At 36.8% G+C, this 13875-nt stretch overlaps 1 protein-coding gene across 1 annotated transcript; it reads left to right on the top strand.

Annotated features, from left to right (window-relative positions):
* Positions 1 to 1495: 1495 nt before the first annotated feature.
* LOC103453097 (2-hydroxyisoflavanone dehydratase-like) lies at positions 1496 to 2728 on the top strand. The gene has a single exon (XM_008392635.4). The coding sequence runs from the start codon at positions 1667 to 1669 to the stop codon at positions 2666 to 2668; it is 1002 nt and encodes a 333-aa protein (XP_008390857.1). The 5' UTR covers positions 1496 to 1666; the 3' UTR covers positions 2669 to 2728.
* The last annotated feature ends 11147 nt before the right edge of the window (positions 2729 to 13875 follow it).

Genomic DNA, 13875 nt, shown 5'->3' with positions numbered 1-13875 from the left:
TTGTTATGAAATAATGTTCTATATTCAAAAATTGATTTTGCTAGCACTTTAAAATCTCATCTTACATTATAAGCGTAATTTTTTTTTTCTTTCTAAATACAAAAAATTAGAGTACAATAAGATATTTTGAGTGCCAATAATACACCATAAAAGACTGTATTTTTTTCAATATTATTATATAATAATGTTACATATTCAAGTGAAACTTTAAAGTTAGAGTTTTTGAAGTTTGTTTTCTTGTTTGGTTGTTTAAGATTGAACTACTTTTGATTATTTAGTGAACATTATATTTGTAGCTCTGTTTACTTATTATTAATGACATTTTTAAACTTGCAATCAGTGAGTGCTAAACTTTGTTTTGATTTAACTAATTATTTTCTAGCGTCAATACATTGTCCTACATTTTTTAAAGACTTATCTTAAGGAGGTGCGCTTTATAAATTTCGCACAGGGCCCCAAAATCTCAGAGACGGCCTTGCTTAATAGGTAATCAACTCCTAATAGAAATATAAAAGATATACCTAGATCTACTAGGATTTACAAAATCACATTCCTAATCTAATAGGACTGCAACACCAGTTAATTTTTTCGTTAAATGTATGTGGCAACAATGAATCCCACTTATTTTCTTGGACACTATAATAATAATGAAAAATAACTTCAAAAAAGACATGTAGATGAAAAAATAAAAATAAATAAACAAATCCACGAATAAAATGGAAAACAAAAATGAGGATCGGAAAATCTCCAAACAAAGAAGAGGGTTATGAATTCAGATAGGGTTTTAAAGAGCTTGTTTCTACTCATGTAATTTCCTCATTCTCCGATTTTCGACTAGTAATGCTTCCCGTTCTTCTTTTTGCTCCATGACCTTCTTCTTAATGTTGGCAGCTTGAGTTGTAGGTGGAGTTTCTAGCTGTGCGCTGGGTTTGGAGGAGATGGCCAAAAGGGGGTGATGGTGATCGTTACTTGGCGGAGTCATGCTTCCATGACCTTCTATTGATGTTAGAAACAAAGTAAGCCCAGTTAATTTAATAGAAATTTAATTGAGGCTTAATAGAAGTGACATTTTCAATAGGTTAGGTACTTGTTTTGAATGTTTAAAAAGGTAGAGACCAATTTAAAATGACACTAAAAGGTTGGGAGAATTTAGATACTCCTAGTATTTACTTTGATTAATGGAGTTGCAAGTCTTGTAATTTTGATAAAAAGAAAATATCAATTAGGATGTGGCCCCTTATTGTAGCAAGAAAGTTCAATTAAATCTCTAGAAGCACTAGACGTTTAGTCTAAAAAACTCAAAAACCAGAGTCTCTATGTCAAAACGCCTCCTTAAAATGCTTAATAAATTTTTGTAATAGTATTATCACTTATCTATTTGATTTGATGAATATGAAAAGAGTGTTTGATGACTTTTTTCGAGTGTGAATAACAACAATTACCTAAAACAAAATGCAAAAAGTTTCAAGGGTGAGAGTGCCAGAGTTATTTGACTAGACGAAGAGACGTGGTTGCTACTTTGTTTGCTGTTAGCCTGTTACGTATTTCAAACATGGCATCTCTCTTGATTTGTTTTCTAATGAGTTAACGGAAAAAGTTCCCTCAATTAATAGGCAACTTCACACCCTCAAGTTTCACACATCTTCATATCTATCCATCTTATCTAATGGCTTCCATTACTAAAGAATTAACCTTTAAGTCCGTTCCTTTCATCAGAATCTTCGAAGATGGCACTGTGGAGCGCACTCCACTTCCATATCCTTCATATGTCCCGCCATCTCCTGATCAAGATCCAGAAACTGGTGTCTCCTCCAAAGACATCACCATCTCAGAAAACCCCAAAATCTCGGTTCGCGCTTTCCTCCCAAATCTCCCTCAAAATCATACCCAAAAGCTCCCCATCTTGGTTTATTTCCACGGTGGTGCCTTTTGCATGGAGTCTGCCTTCTCATTCCTTAACCAACGTTATCTCAACCTCTTGGTCTCAGAAGCCAAAGTTATAGCTGTCTCTGTTGAGTATAGACTTGCCCCAGAAAACCCACTTCCTACTGCTTATGAAGACTGCTGGGCCGCTCTTCAATGGGTTGCTTCTCACTCAAGCAACAAAGACTTGGACAGTAACAAAGAGCCATGGTTAGTCAGGTATGGAGATTTTGGTAGACTTTACATTGGTGGTGATAGTGCAGGTGGAAATATTACACATAACCTGGCTATGAAGGGAGGAGTTGAGAGCCTGTGTGGTGGTGTGAAAATTTTGGGGGCATTTTTGTCCTGTCCTTATTTTTGGGGTTCCAAGCCAATTGGGTCAGAGCCTAAAGGTGAAGAGTTTGAGAAATATCATCATTCTATAGCTTGGGACTTTGTTTATCCCTCAGCTCCTGGAGGGATTGATAATCCAATGGTGAATCCTGAGGGTGAGGGTGCACCGAGCCTTACTGGACTAGGGTGCTCTAAGGTGCTTGTGTGTGTTGCTGGAAAGGATGATTTGAGGGATCGAGGTGTTCAATATTATGATTTAGTGAAGGAAAGTGGGTGGAAAGGAGAATTGGAGCTGTTTGAAGTTGAAGGAGAGGACCATTGCTTTCATTTCTGGCTTATGATCGAGTCTAAGACTGAGACTGAGAATGTTAAGAAAGTGTTCAAACGCTTGGCTTCTTTTCTTGTCTAGCTAATAATTCCTCATGACTATCATTGCTTCATATAAATAATAAAAGGAAAAATTAGTATCCGGTCCCTAGTTTTTACTGTTCATTAACTAACACCTTATTAGTTCTTAAATTTTGATTCAAGTCCCTAGTATTAATGTGATAATGAATTTACTTGTTTATTATATAATTTTTTTAATATAAAAATTAGTAATTAATTTAGGGTTTAATACTCACACCTCTATTAAACTTCTAATTAATTTTCAATTCAAACATTTCCAAAATAATAAAAAATTAAATTAAATTAAGTTTGTACCTATTAGTTTTTTTTTATATATAAAAAGATTCTCAATTTTTTAATCTTAAATGTACCCATTCATATAATTTTTCAATTTTTTTAATCTTAAATGTACCCATTCTCAAATATATCAATTTGTTATACGTAAAATGTACCCTTTTTTAATATAAAATCCATTCAAATTTTTTAATCCATGTTTAAACTTATATGGGTACATTCTTTTTCGTTGATTTGAGAATGTATCCATGTTTTGGTACAATAACTTTTTTTGTTAATTTTGGTTAATCTACCCATACATATATGTATATATATACACACACACACACACAATATAATAGAGAGAATAATTTATATTTTATTATTTTTAATCCCATAATTGTGGGTTTTATTTAAAATCTCATTAATATAAACAATTACAAATTTCAATTTTTATTTTTTAATTAAAAAAATATAGTAACTTACATTATTATATTAATATCAGGGACCTCAATCAAAAACTAAAAACTAACAAGGTTTCAATCAAAGAATATTGATAGCTAGGGACCGTATCCAAAGTGTCCCATAATAAAAACTAGATATATAAATAAAGTACATTGCATTATGTCATCTTATTAGAAGCCAACATCCTTGTTGATCAAAGTAAAAAAGGTGACCTAATTTTGATGTACTCTCCTAATTTATATGAAATATTACTGAATCAAGTGACTCTCTTCGTCAACAAGTTACGGGTGATTTTCATCATTTAATTAAGCCGCGTCAAGTAGCAGGCGTTCACTTTATGCTGAATCTGTCATCATCAATTTCACATAACAAGCAAATACACTAGTACAGTGAAAGGTCTCAAAAGTTATTTTCCAATGCAAAAGACTCTGCCTCAATTGGAATTTTCTTTAAAAACAAACATTTCTACTTCTTGCTGTTGTTGGAGGGTATTTCCAATTAATTAATGAGTTAGTTTCGCACATTTTTTTTTTTGAAACAAGTTTCACACATTAACTCAATTGTTTAGCTTGCTAAAGTAAGAGGCAAAGAATCGAATTCTTTGTGCACCATCTTCATTTTACACGTTGGCTTTCACACACTTTTACTATTTTCTTCTGAAACCTATCATATTCTATGGACGGATCGATCGCCATTTTGGACCGGTATATTATTTCTGGTTTGAATTCTTTAAGTTCCACTTAGTACTTGTCGATCCATCTTTGAATCACCGTGACCTAAATTTTGATGTTTTCTTTTTCGTTCTTTAATTCACTAATTGGGGAACCAATTGTTGGTATTAAAACTCAGACGGATCCTGGACTGGGCTCAACACATATTTGCCCTGAGTGTTGATTTCAATCTCTGTGCCACGGGATGATTCGATAGAAAAAGAGAATAGATGTGCCACTATTAAAGGGTGCCAACATACAGTGTTTGTGTTTGAGAGTGTAAAAGTTACGCGTAAATCTAACTTCTTAACAAAATAATTGTGCTTCATTGAGACACTGATTCGGTTAGGTTCTTTTTTGTTCTAAAGTGAACAAGGACTTAAAATTCAATGTAACTTTGTTTGTTTTTTCCTAAAATGTAAATGAAAGAGAGAGGATATTTAATGTGAGAGACATAATGTAATCATTTTATGAAGAGGCCAAGATTAAAAGATGTGAATTAATTGGAGATATAAAGAAAATAGTAAAACTCTAACAAGATTCAGTCCATGAAAGACGAGATAATGCTAGAGGAATCCACCAAGATAATTAATATACCACACTCATGTTAACTGACAATATTGATGGAAGTTGGGGTTTCACCGTAAAACCAATTGATAGTATGGTGAATAGTCAAATTATTTATAAACACATGATAGGTTGCCCGCATGGCAGACACACTTCAGGGAGGAACTTGTCGGAGACCTCAGACGTATTGAGATGGTTTGGAGAGAGATCATCCGAGCCCTAGGATATGATCCTTAATTGGGCTTCAAAGTTGGTTACTGGAATTGTGCAACTTTGTGTAAATAGTAATAGATTGACACCATAGCAGACCTTATTTTTTATTTATGGCCTAAACACCTGGTTAAGAAAACTTGAAAATTGTATGTTGGCCTGTTTACAAACTTTTGGTTGTATATTTAGTCATTTTCGTATGCTTAGACGGCAGTTATGGGTTTCTAAACAGATCGACAGTCATAGAGAGTAGCATTCTTATGTGGGCACGAATGCTCTTCTTTGAAAGAAAAGAGAGAGAGAGAGAGAGAGAGAGATTATGGAGCTAAATTACAATTCGTGAGGAACTTGTTTAGTCCTTTGAATGGGGAGCCATATGTAGGTTATAAGGAGATGCTTTACTTTCCTAAATATTACAAAGAAATGAGTTATTCTTAAATAGATGAAAGGATGGGGGTATCTAGGTTAAAGAAAAACTCATTAGAATCCTTCTAATATGGGTAGTTTACAATACCCTTTAGAAAAAAGAGTATCCATATCGATTGTTGGTAGTGTAATACAATTCAGTGTAAGTATAATAACCGATCTTGACAATGCAATAGGACGTCACAATGTAAACATCAACTTTGTTACAGCTTTATATAACATTATTCTATGTTGTTAACGCAAAAATTTAGTAGGGTTAACAAAGGTGGTTTAGGGTTATGACCTGGTATCTATTAGAAAATTTTAATAGAAATTTATAAGAGATTAATAGTAGGATAAACACGAGAGGATATAGCGGTTCACCCATAATCAGGCTATATCCGTACGTTGTAGTAGTATTGTATATGTGCTTGTATATATGGATATTACACAAAAAGGAGAGAAGCCTTGAGCGTATTACAATACACAAAGGAGAGAGAGCTCTGGTGGAGAATGTGTGGTCGTCCTTTTCTTGGTGCTCATGCCTTCCTTTTATAGGTAGCCAAACCTTCTCAAGGAAGGTCAAGCATGTGGTCCATATGGAGTGGTGATGTGTATCTTCCTATCCTTTATTCAAATAGTGGTCATTCTAGAAGAGGGATGAACACTTGGGAAGAGCTGACCATTTGGGATGAGGGCTGACCACTCGTGTGAGGTGGTCATTCCGGATGAGGGTTGAACATGTTGGAATTTAGATTGAATTTAGATTGTTATTAGTTATCTTACGGGCTAAGGATTAGTTACTTGCCCATTAAGTATTTGAGTTTGTCTAAGATTTGTTTTAGGGTTTTAGGCTTTAGTCTTTCTCTATATAAGGACCTCTTTGTATTTGGTATTTTCATCTATATAAGGACCTCTTTGTATTTGGTATTTTCATCTATCAATAAACATGTTTTTTCGGGTATAATATTCAACTGAACACTCGGAAAGAGCTGACCACTTGGGATGAGGGCTGACGACTCGGAGGAGGTGGTCATTCCGGAAAAGGGCTAAACACTCGGAAAGAGCCTACCATTAGGGATGAGGGTTGACCACTCAGGGGAGGTGGTCATTTTGGAAGAGGGATGACCACTATAGCCGACCACTAGAGAGTAGATCGCTAGATACCTGGCCATATAGAAAAGGTGGTCTGTAATGTGCCACTCTATGGTGATTTAATTAATCCCCAGTTAACAAGTTTTCCATCAAACGGTGATCTAGTCCCGGTCAGAGAGTCTTGCTTTAAAAGTGTGACATAGCAAGAGTGGGACTGGGTCAACAAGATATCCATGTTAACATATGTTATGTCTAACCTTGGAGTATAAATATTAATGATATTAGGACTAAAAAAAATTCCCAAAAACCCGGAACCAAACAAAAAAAAATCCCAATTCCAAACTGAAATTTTCGAAATTTTCGGGATGAAATACCAAACTGATCCTGAAATTTTGGTAAGGGATTCGGAATTGTGTACTCAATGTTTTGGTAATCTCATACCGAGCCGAAAATAAATAATATATATAGGATCAAGGGATAAATAGTTTTACAAATATTTTTACACTTCTTTGTAGCCTTTAGATTTTATAACATCCAAAGGTTCTTATCTATTCATTAAATGACATGGATACTTATGTGGATTTAACTAATATTAATGATATTTGAAAGAAAAAGAACTAATATTAATGATAAAAATAAAATTGAAAAACATAAAATCTGGAAAAAAAAAAAAAAAACCCTAGCTAGCTGTAATCGTGAAAACAAACTATCAGACTTTGAGCCCTAATAACACAAAAACATGAAATCTCTTCGAGGTCTACAATGCCTTGGATGAAAGTTAATTAACAAGCCATTGAAAAGCTTTCTTGTCAATCAAGGACATGCTTAAGAATTTAGTGTGAATTAATTTACGGTTTTAAAACCTCATCCTTTTCTATGAAAATTCGATTTTATTTCGGATATCAAAATTCTGTTTCTGGGCTTAGAAGCATCATCAGGGCATCTTCACTGATTGAAAAAAAATGGACTTCTTTAATAATGGGGCAAGAGTTCTCTGAATCTATCTTTTAATCCCCTCTTTTTCTTCAGCCACTATGTATTGCTTGCTTTCCATGACCTGCAATTGCAGGCAACCCATGAAAATACACTATTGATACTAAGGATGATTCAAGGGAGGAGAGAGAAGGAAGAAGAAGGTGAAAGGGTCAGTTAGGTTGAAGGGAACGGTCAAGATTGATATATCCACCATGGATGATTTAGTCTTGTCATCTTAGTTAACAATGGCCTAGGGGTTAGAGAAAGATGGAGGCTGGGAAGTTTACGTTTCCCTAACTTGATATTGTTCCTTAAAATGTTTTAATTGAATAAAGTCTTTTTATTTCCATGTCATTGCCACATCATTTAGTAGTTTATCTTGAGTCATATTAGTTTTAACTTTCATTCGGGGCCATTAGATGTAAAAAGATCCAATAGGTAATATGGAGTGTAAAGATATTTGTCAACATATTTGTCTCTTGATCCTATCCCTATATATATATATATATATATATATATATATTATACATTTGAAATGTTGCCAACTACTAGTAGCAATATAATTGGTTGGTTTACAGGCAGTAACCATAGCCCTTTATTGCCACATCTACCGGTACGAACCTCCCACAAATGTGTCACGAAATCAAAAAATTGTATTGTTAGTTTTCGAACATATTAAGTTTGTAACTTATTTTGTTGCTTTTGGATTTGTTACTTATTTTATTTTGGTTGCATGTTAATTTAACTTGATATGAATGATTGCTATTTCAATTTATATGAAATTTGGGAATACCAAACCATCCCGAAATACGAAAATTGGGAATACCGAAATTTTGGTTTGGGATTCAGGATCCCATACCGAACCACCCCTAAATGCTATAGTGTAATCCTACTACCTTTCTTTTAATTCATACATTGAATGTTAACATCATGTTGTAATGGTGTTATATTAAAGGTAGGGAGCAAACAAAAAAAGTGAATAATGATTGTTGATGCACAAAATCAGCGAGGACTTTGGTACAACAGAAAGAGTTAAGCTTGTGACCTTCGCTAGATCGCTCCGGTCACTAGTGTGGATAAGTAAGTAAATGGATATGGACAGGGAAGCAAACACAAGATGTACGTGGTTCACCCAGATTGGCTACGTCCACGGAGTAGAGGAGTTCTCATTAATTGTGAAGGGTTTACACAAGTACATAGGTTCAAGCTCTCCTTTAGTGAGTACTAGTGAATGATTTAGTACAAATGACATTAGGAAATATTGTGAGAGAATGATCTCTATTTATAGAAGAGAGTTTCTAGTTTCATTCTGACATTGACACGTATTGTGTTGTGATTGGCTTCTGATGTTAACACGTGTCGCGCTATGATTGGCTTCTGGTTGGAGGAAAACTCTTCTGGGTCCTTGACGATATAACGTTGATCGGTGCTCAGTAGTTTCGGGATTGGTTAAGTATGGTACAAACAGTGCTCCCCTAATTTCCCGAGTGAGGGAAGCTCCTCGGTTGGGGACTTGCAAGATCTAAGCCATTGAGTAATCACGAAACTTCTAAGTACCGAAGTGTGGTATCATTTTCACTTGCCTTATCTGTCTCATACGTAGATGTGGTATCTTCTCTGGAAGTACTTTTCCTCCATCCAGGGGTGGTATCTTTAACCGATGAAGATGTACAAGGTAATGTATCAATTTCACTTGAAGCTTACTTGTAGTTTCGTGCTTGGTCAAGTGTGATACAAAACCCTATAGTAGGAGTCCCCCAAGTCGCCGAGCTAGGAGATTTGCCGAAAGAGGTAACAGACAAGGTAAGCAATCAAACTTCCAAGCAAGCAACCTAGATCGGAGGTTCGACTTCGGCTTCCGGTTGATTGTTCTCCTTCTCCTTGTGTCGTAAACAGCAACAAGGATAAGGAGAAGCAAATGGAGAAGAGATGATATGAGATACTTTTGCTTTTGAAGAAGTAACTTTCCACAAGCTTATTCTTGAACTGGGCTGGAGGGTTTTCTGGTTTCCTCCAGAGTATAAGGCCGACTCAAGAATTTGAGGTCAAAACAAGTCCATCAAATCAAGAGTGCATTCGTCCTTGATGATATGGGATATTTTTGTTGTTGACGAAGTAGTGGATGAATCGGCACGTGTTTTGTTGCGCTTGTCTCCACATGCTTCCTTATATCCTTCTCACTTGCCCCTATCTGTTCCTCAGGCAGATGTGGTATCTTTTCTGGAAGCATAAAATGTTGAAGATGAGTACTCGAGAGCAATGTCAGGTAAGTAGTCAAGTAAAGGGTTCCAGGCAGTCAGTTCCTGACTGGAAGCTTGATTCCAAGTGCTGATTGATTGTTCTCTTTCTCCTTATCTTGCAGGTAAGAACAAGGGTAAAGGAAAAGATAGGGAAAAACCATGATATGGGATGCTCTTACTTTTGACCCTGATGATATGAGATACTCTTGCTCTGGTGTGGCTAGTTTGCATAGGTATTATTGGGGGGGGGGAAGAAAATTGAGTATTTCGAGAGGTTTCGTTGGGAGTGCCCTCTCAGATATGAGGAAGGGTTGAGCATTTTTGCAAGTCTGCCTGTCCGTGAAGGATGGAGGTCGACATATATAGGAGTCTCCCTAACAACAAGTAGTAATGTTATTCCTTTACCCTTCTTGGTCATAGCAATGTAGTGAGAGCTGTAAGCTTCACATGTTTTAACTTTGTCAGAGCACTTTGAAAAAGTGGTATGCGGTATCTGGAAATCTGATGCTGCGTGTGAAGATTGCAGACAAGCTTTATCCAAGGAAATCTGATTCTCGAGTTCGGAGAGCGATGCCTCTTCAGTTTTTGAATAAGTAATCCTGTTGGGGATCTAGCTCTCGAGATTCGGAGAACGGTGCTTCTTCGATTTTTTAGAAAGCAATCCTATTGGGAGTCTGGCTCTTGAGATTCCAAGAGCGGTGCCTCTTTAATTTTTGAGAAAATAATCATGTTGGGAGTCTGGCTCTCGAGATTCGGAAGGCGGTGCCTCTTCGATTTTTGAGCAAGTAATAATGCTATTCTTTTACCCTTCTTGGTCATAATAATGTAGTAGGAGCTGTAAGCTTCACATGTTTTAACTTTGTCAGAGTGTTTTGAAAAAGTGGTATGCGGTATCTGAAAAGCTGATGTTGCGTGTGAAGATTGCAGACAAGCTTTATCCAATGAAATCTGATTCTCGAAGTTCAGAGAGTAATACCTCTTCGGTTTTCGAACAAGCAATCATGTCGGGGATCTGGCTCTCGAGATTCGGAGAACGGTGCCTCTTCAATTTTTGAGAAAGCAATCTTGTTGGGAGTCTGGCTCTTGAGATTCGAAGAGCGGTGCCTCTTCGATTTTTGAGAAAGTAATCATGTTGGGAGTCTGGCTCTCGAGATTCGAAAAGTGGTGCCTCTTTGATTTTTGAGCAAGCAATCTTGTTGGGAGTGTTTTCTCGAATGTGAGTAAAGGTTGGGCATTTTTGCCAGTCTGCCTTGCCACGGAGCACGGAGGTTGACACACATTGGGACTTTCTAGTTATCAAGCAGTGGTGTTGTTCCTTTACCCTTATGGGTAATAGTAGGGTAGTTGGACCTTCAAAATTTATGTGTCTAAACTTTGTCAGAGATCTTTGGAAAAGTTATCTGTGGTACCCGATGAGCTGATTTTGCGTGTGGAAAGTGGTGCATCTTCGGAATCCGGAGAGTGGTGCATCTTCGGAATCCGGAGAGTGGTGCCTCTTCGATTCTTGAACCAACGGCCATGTTGCCCTTTCTTTTATAAGAGCACCAATTGTGTGCAAGAAGTACATTCAGAGTTATTTCTTGTAGGACTTTTCCCCTTACTTCAGAGATTTATTGCACCTCATTTCTCCTTCATCATTTCTGAGAATGTCTGGCCCATCCGACCGTCGTTTTGACTTAAAATTTGGTAAAGAGGCAGCTATGCCTTCTTAAGACAACATATGGCGCCCATCCTTCTTATCCCCTACCGGTCCTCTTACCGTTGGGGACTCTGTGATGAAGAATGATATGATAGCTGCAATGGTGGCTAGGAACATTCTCACTCCCAAAGATAACAGACTACTTTCCAAATGGTCTGATGAGTTGGCTGTTAAGGATTATCTGGCTCTCAGTGTTCAATGTGCAAGTTCTGTGTCTAATATGGCCCAATGCCTATTTTCTCGAACCCGCCAAGTTGAATCATTGGCGGCTGAAGTGATAAGTCTCAAACAGGAGATCAGAGGGCTCAAACATGAGAATAAATAGTTGCACAGGCTCGCACATGACTATGCTACAAACATGAAGAGGAAGCTTGACCAGTTGCAAGAATCTGATGGTCAGATTTTGCTTGATCATCAGAGGTTTGTGGGTTTGTTCTAAAGGCATTTATTGCCTTCGTCTTCTAGGGCTGTACCGCGTAATGAAGCTCCAAATGATCAACCTTCGGTGCCTCCTCCTTCTGGGGTTTTGCCCAGTACTGAGGCTCCGAATGATCACCCTCTGGTGTCTACTCTTTCTGGGGCTCTGCCGACTGCTGAGACTTCTCATGAGCAACCTTTGTGAAGGCTCCCTCTTTTTTGTTTATTTTGATTCATGTATATGTACATATTTGTAACTTATCGGAGATATCAATAAACAAGTTTTGCTTTATTTCAACGTATTATGTTAAATACACCAAGGCCTTCTTCACTAAGTTCTTTGAATTTTTTATTTTGTTGAAGCTTAAAAGTTAAGCATGTATGTTGAGGTAATGCTCCCTTAATTTCCCGAGTGAGGAAAACTTCTCGGTTGGAGACTTGAAAAATCCAAATCACTGAGTGGTCGTGAGACTTCTGAATATCAAGGTGCAGTAGCATATGGTAGGAGTCCCCCAAGTCTCCGATCGAGGGAGTTGACGAATGAGGCATTTCCTTTCTAAGTGATAGCCCAAAACTCCTTCTTCATATATATTTGTTATGAAAGTTGTTAGGCCCAAAGAAGAGGAGGCCTAGGCAATTTTTTTTTTTCGAATTTTTTTTTCTTTCTAATTTTCGAATCTTCGAATTTTTTTTTCTTCTAATTTTCGAATTTTTGAATTTTTGGATTTCCGAAAAAAAAAATTATATATATATATATATATATATATATTAAGCTTTGTAGGTAAAGCTTTGGTGTTGAAGCTTTGTAGGTGAAACTTTAAGGTTGAAGCTTTGTTGGGCACCATGAATTGATTTTGCTTCACATTATCTTGATCAAGATAGTGTGAAGCTTTTATAGGTGAAGCTTTTGTGTTGAAGCTTTGTAGGTGAAGCTTTTGTAGGTCAAGCTTTTGTAGGTGAAGCTTTTGTGGGTCAAGCTTTTGTAGGTCAAGCTTTTGTGAGTCAAACTTTTGTGGATCAAACTTTTGTAGGTGAAGCTTTTGTGGGTCAAGTTTTTGTGGGTCAAGCTTTTCTGGGTCAAACGTTTGTGGATCAAGCTTTTGTAGGTGAAGCTTTTGTGGGTCAAGCTTTTGTGGGTCAAGCTTTTGTGGGTCAAGCTTTTATAGGTCAAGCTTTTGTGGGTGAAGCTTTTGTGGGTGAAGCTTTTGTGTTGAAGCTTTTGTGGGTGAAGCTTTTGTGTTGAAGCTTTTATAGGTCAAGCTTTGGAGTTGAAGCTTTGTAGGTGAAGCTTTGGAGTTGAAGCTTTTGTTGGGTACCATGAATTGATTTTGCTTCACACTATCTTGATCAAGATAGTGTGAAGCTTTTAAGAATTTGTAGTTGTCCTCCATTGATGAAGCTTTTGTGTTGAAGCTTTTGTGCGTGAAGCTTTTGTGTTGAAATTTTTGTAGGTGAAGCTTTGGAGTTGAAGCTTTTGTTGGGTACCATGAATTGATTTTGCTTCACACTATCTTGATCAAGATAGTGTGAAGCTTTTAAGAATTTGTAGTTGTCCTCCATTGATGAAGCTTTTGTGTTGAAGCTTTGTAGGTGAAGCTTTAAGGTTGAAGCTTTGTTGGGCACCATGACTTGATTTTGCTTCACACTGTCTTGATCAAGAGTGTGTGAAGCTTTTGAGAATTGTGGTTACTATTCATTGATGAAGTTCTTGTTGGCACCATAAATTGGTTTTACTTCACACTGTCTTTATCAAAAGTGTGTGAAGCTTTTGAAAGTTGTGCTTGTCCTCCATTGATGAAGCTCTTGTTGGCACCATAAATTGGTTTTGCTTCACATTGTCTTGATCAAGAGTGTGTGAAGCTTTTGAGAGTTGTGTTTGTCCTTCATTGATGAAGCTTTTGTTGGCACCATAAATTGGTTTTGCTTCACACTGTCTTGATCAAGAGTATGTGAAGCTTTTGAGAGTTGTGGTTGAACTCCTTTGATGAAGCTCTTGTTGGCACCATAAATTGGTTTTGCTTCACATTGTCTTGATCAAGAGTGTGTGAAGCTTTTGAGAATTGTGGTTGCCCTCCATTGATGAAGCTCTTGTTGGCACCATAAATTGGTTTTGCTTTGGTTTTGCTTCACACTGTCTTGATCAAGAGTATGTGAAGCTTTTGAGAGTTGTGGT

The sequence above is a fragment of the Malus domestica genome, chromosome 13, assembly GCF_042453785.1.
Source record: "Malus domestica chromosome 13, GDT2T_hap1".
Classification (NCBI taxonomy): domain Eukaryota; kingdom Viridiplantae; phylum Streptophyta; class Magnoliopsida; order Rosales; family Rosaceae; genus Malus; species Malus domestica.
This window is presented reverse-complemented; position numbering and strand designations above follow the sequence as displayed.

Bases quoted from the DNA above. Each gene is read 5' to 3' on its own strand.
- LOC103453097 (XM_008392635.4), top strand. From the start codon at position 1,667: ATGGCTTCCATTACTAAAGAATTAACCTTTAAGTCCGTTCCTTTCATC.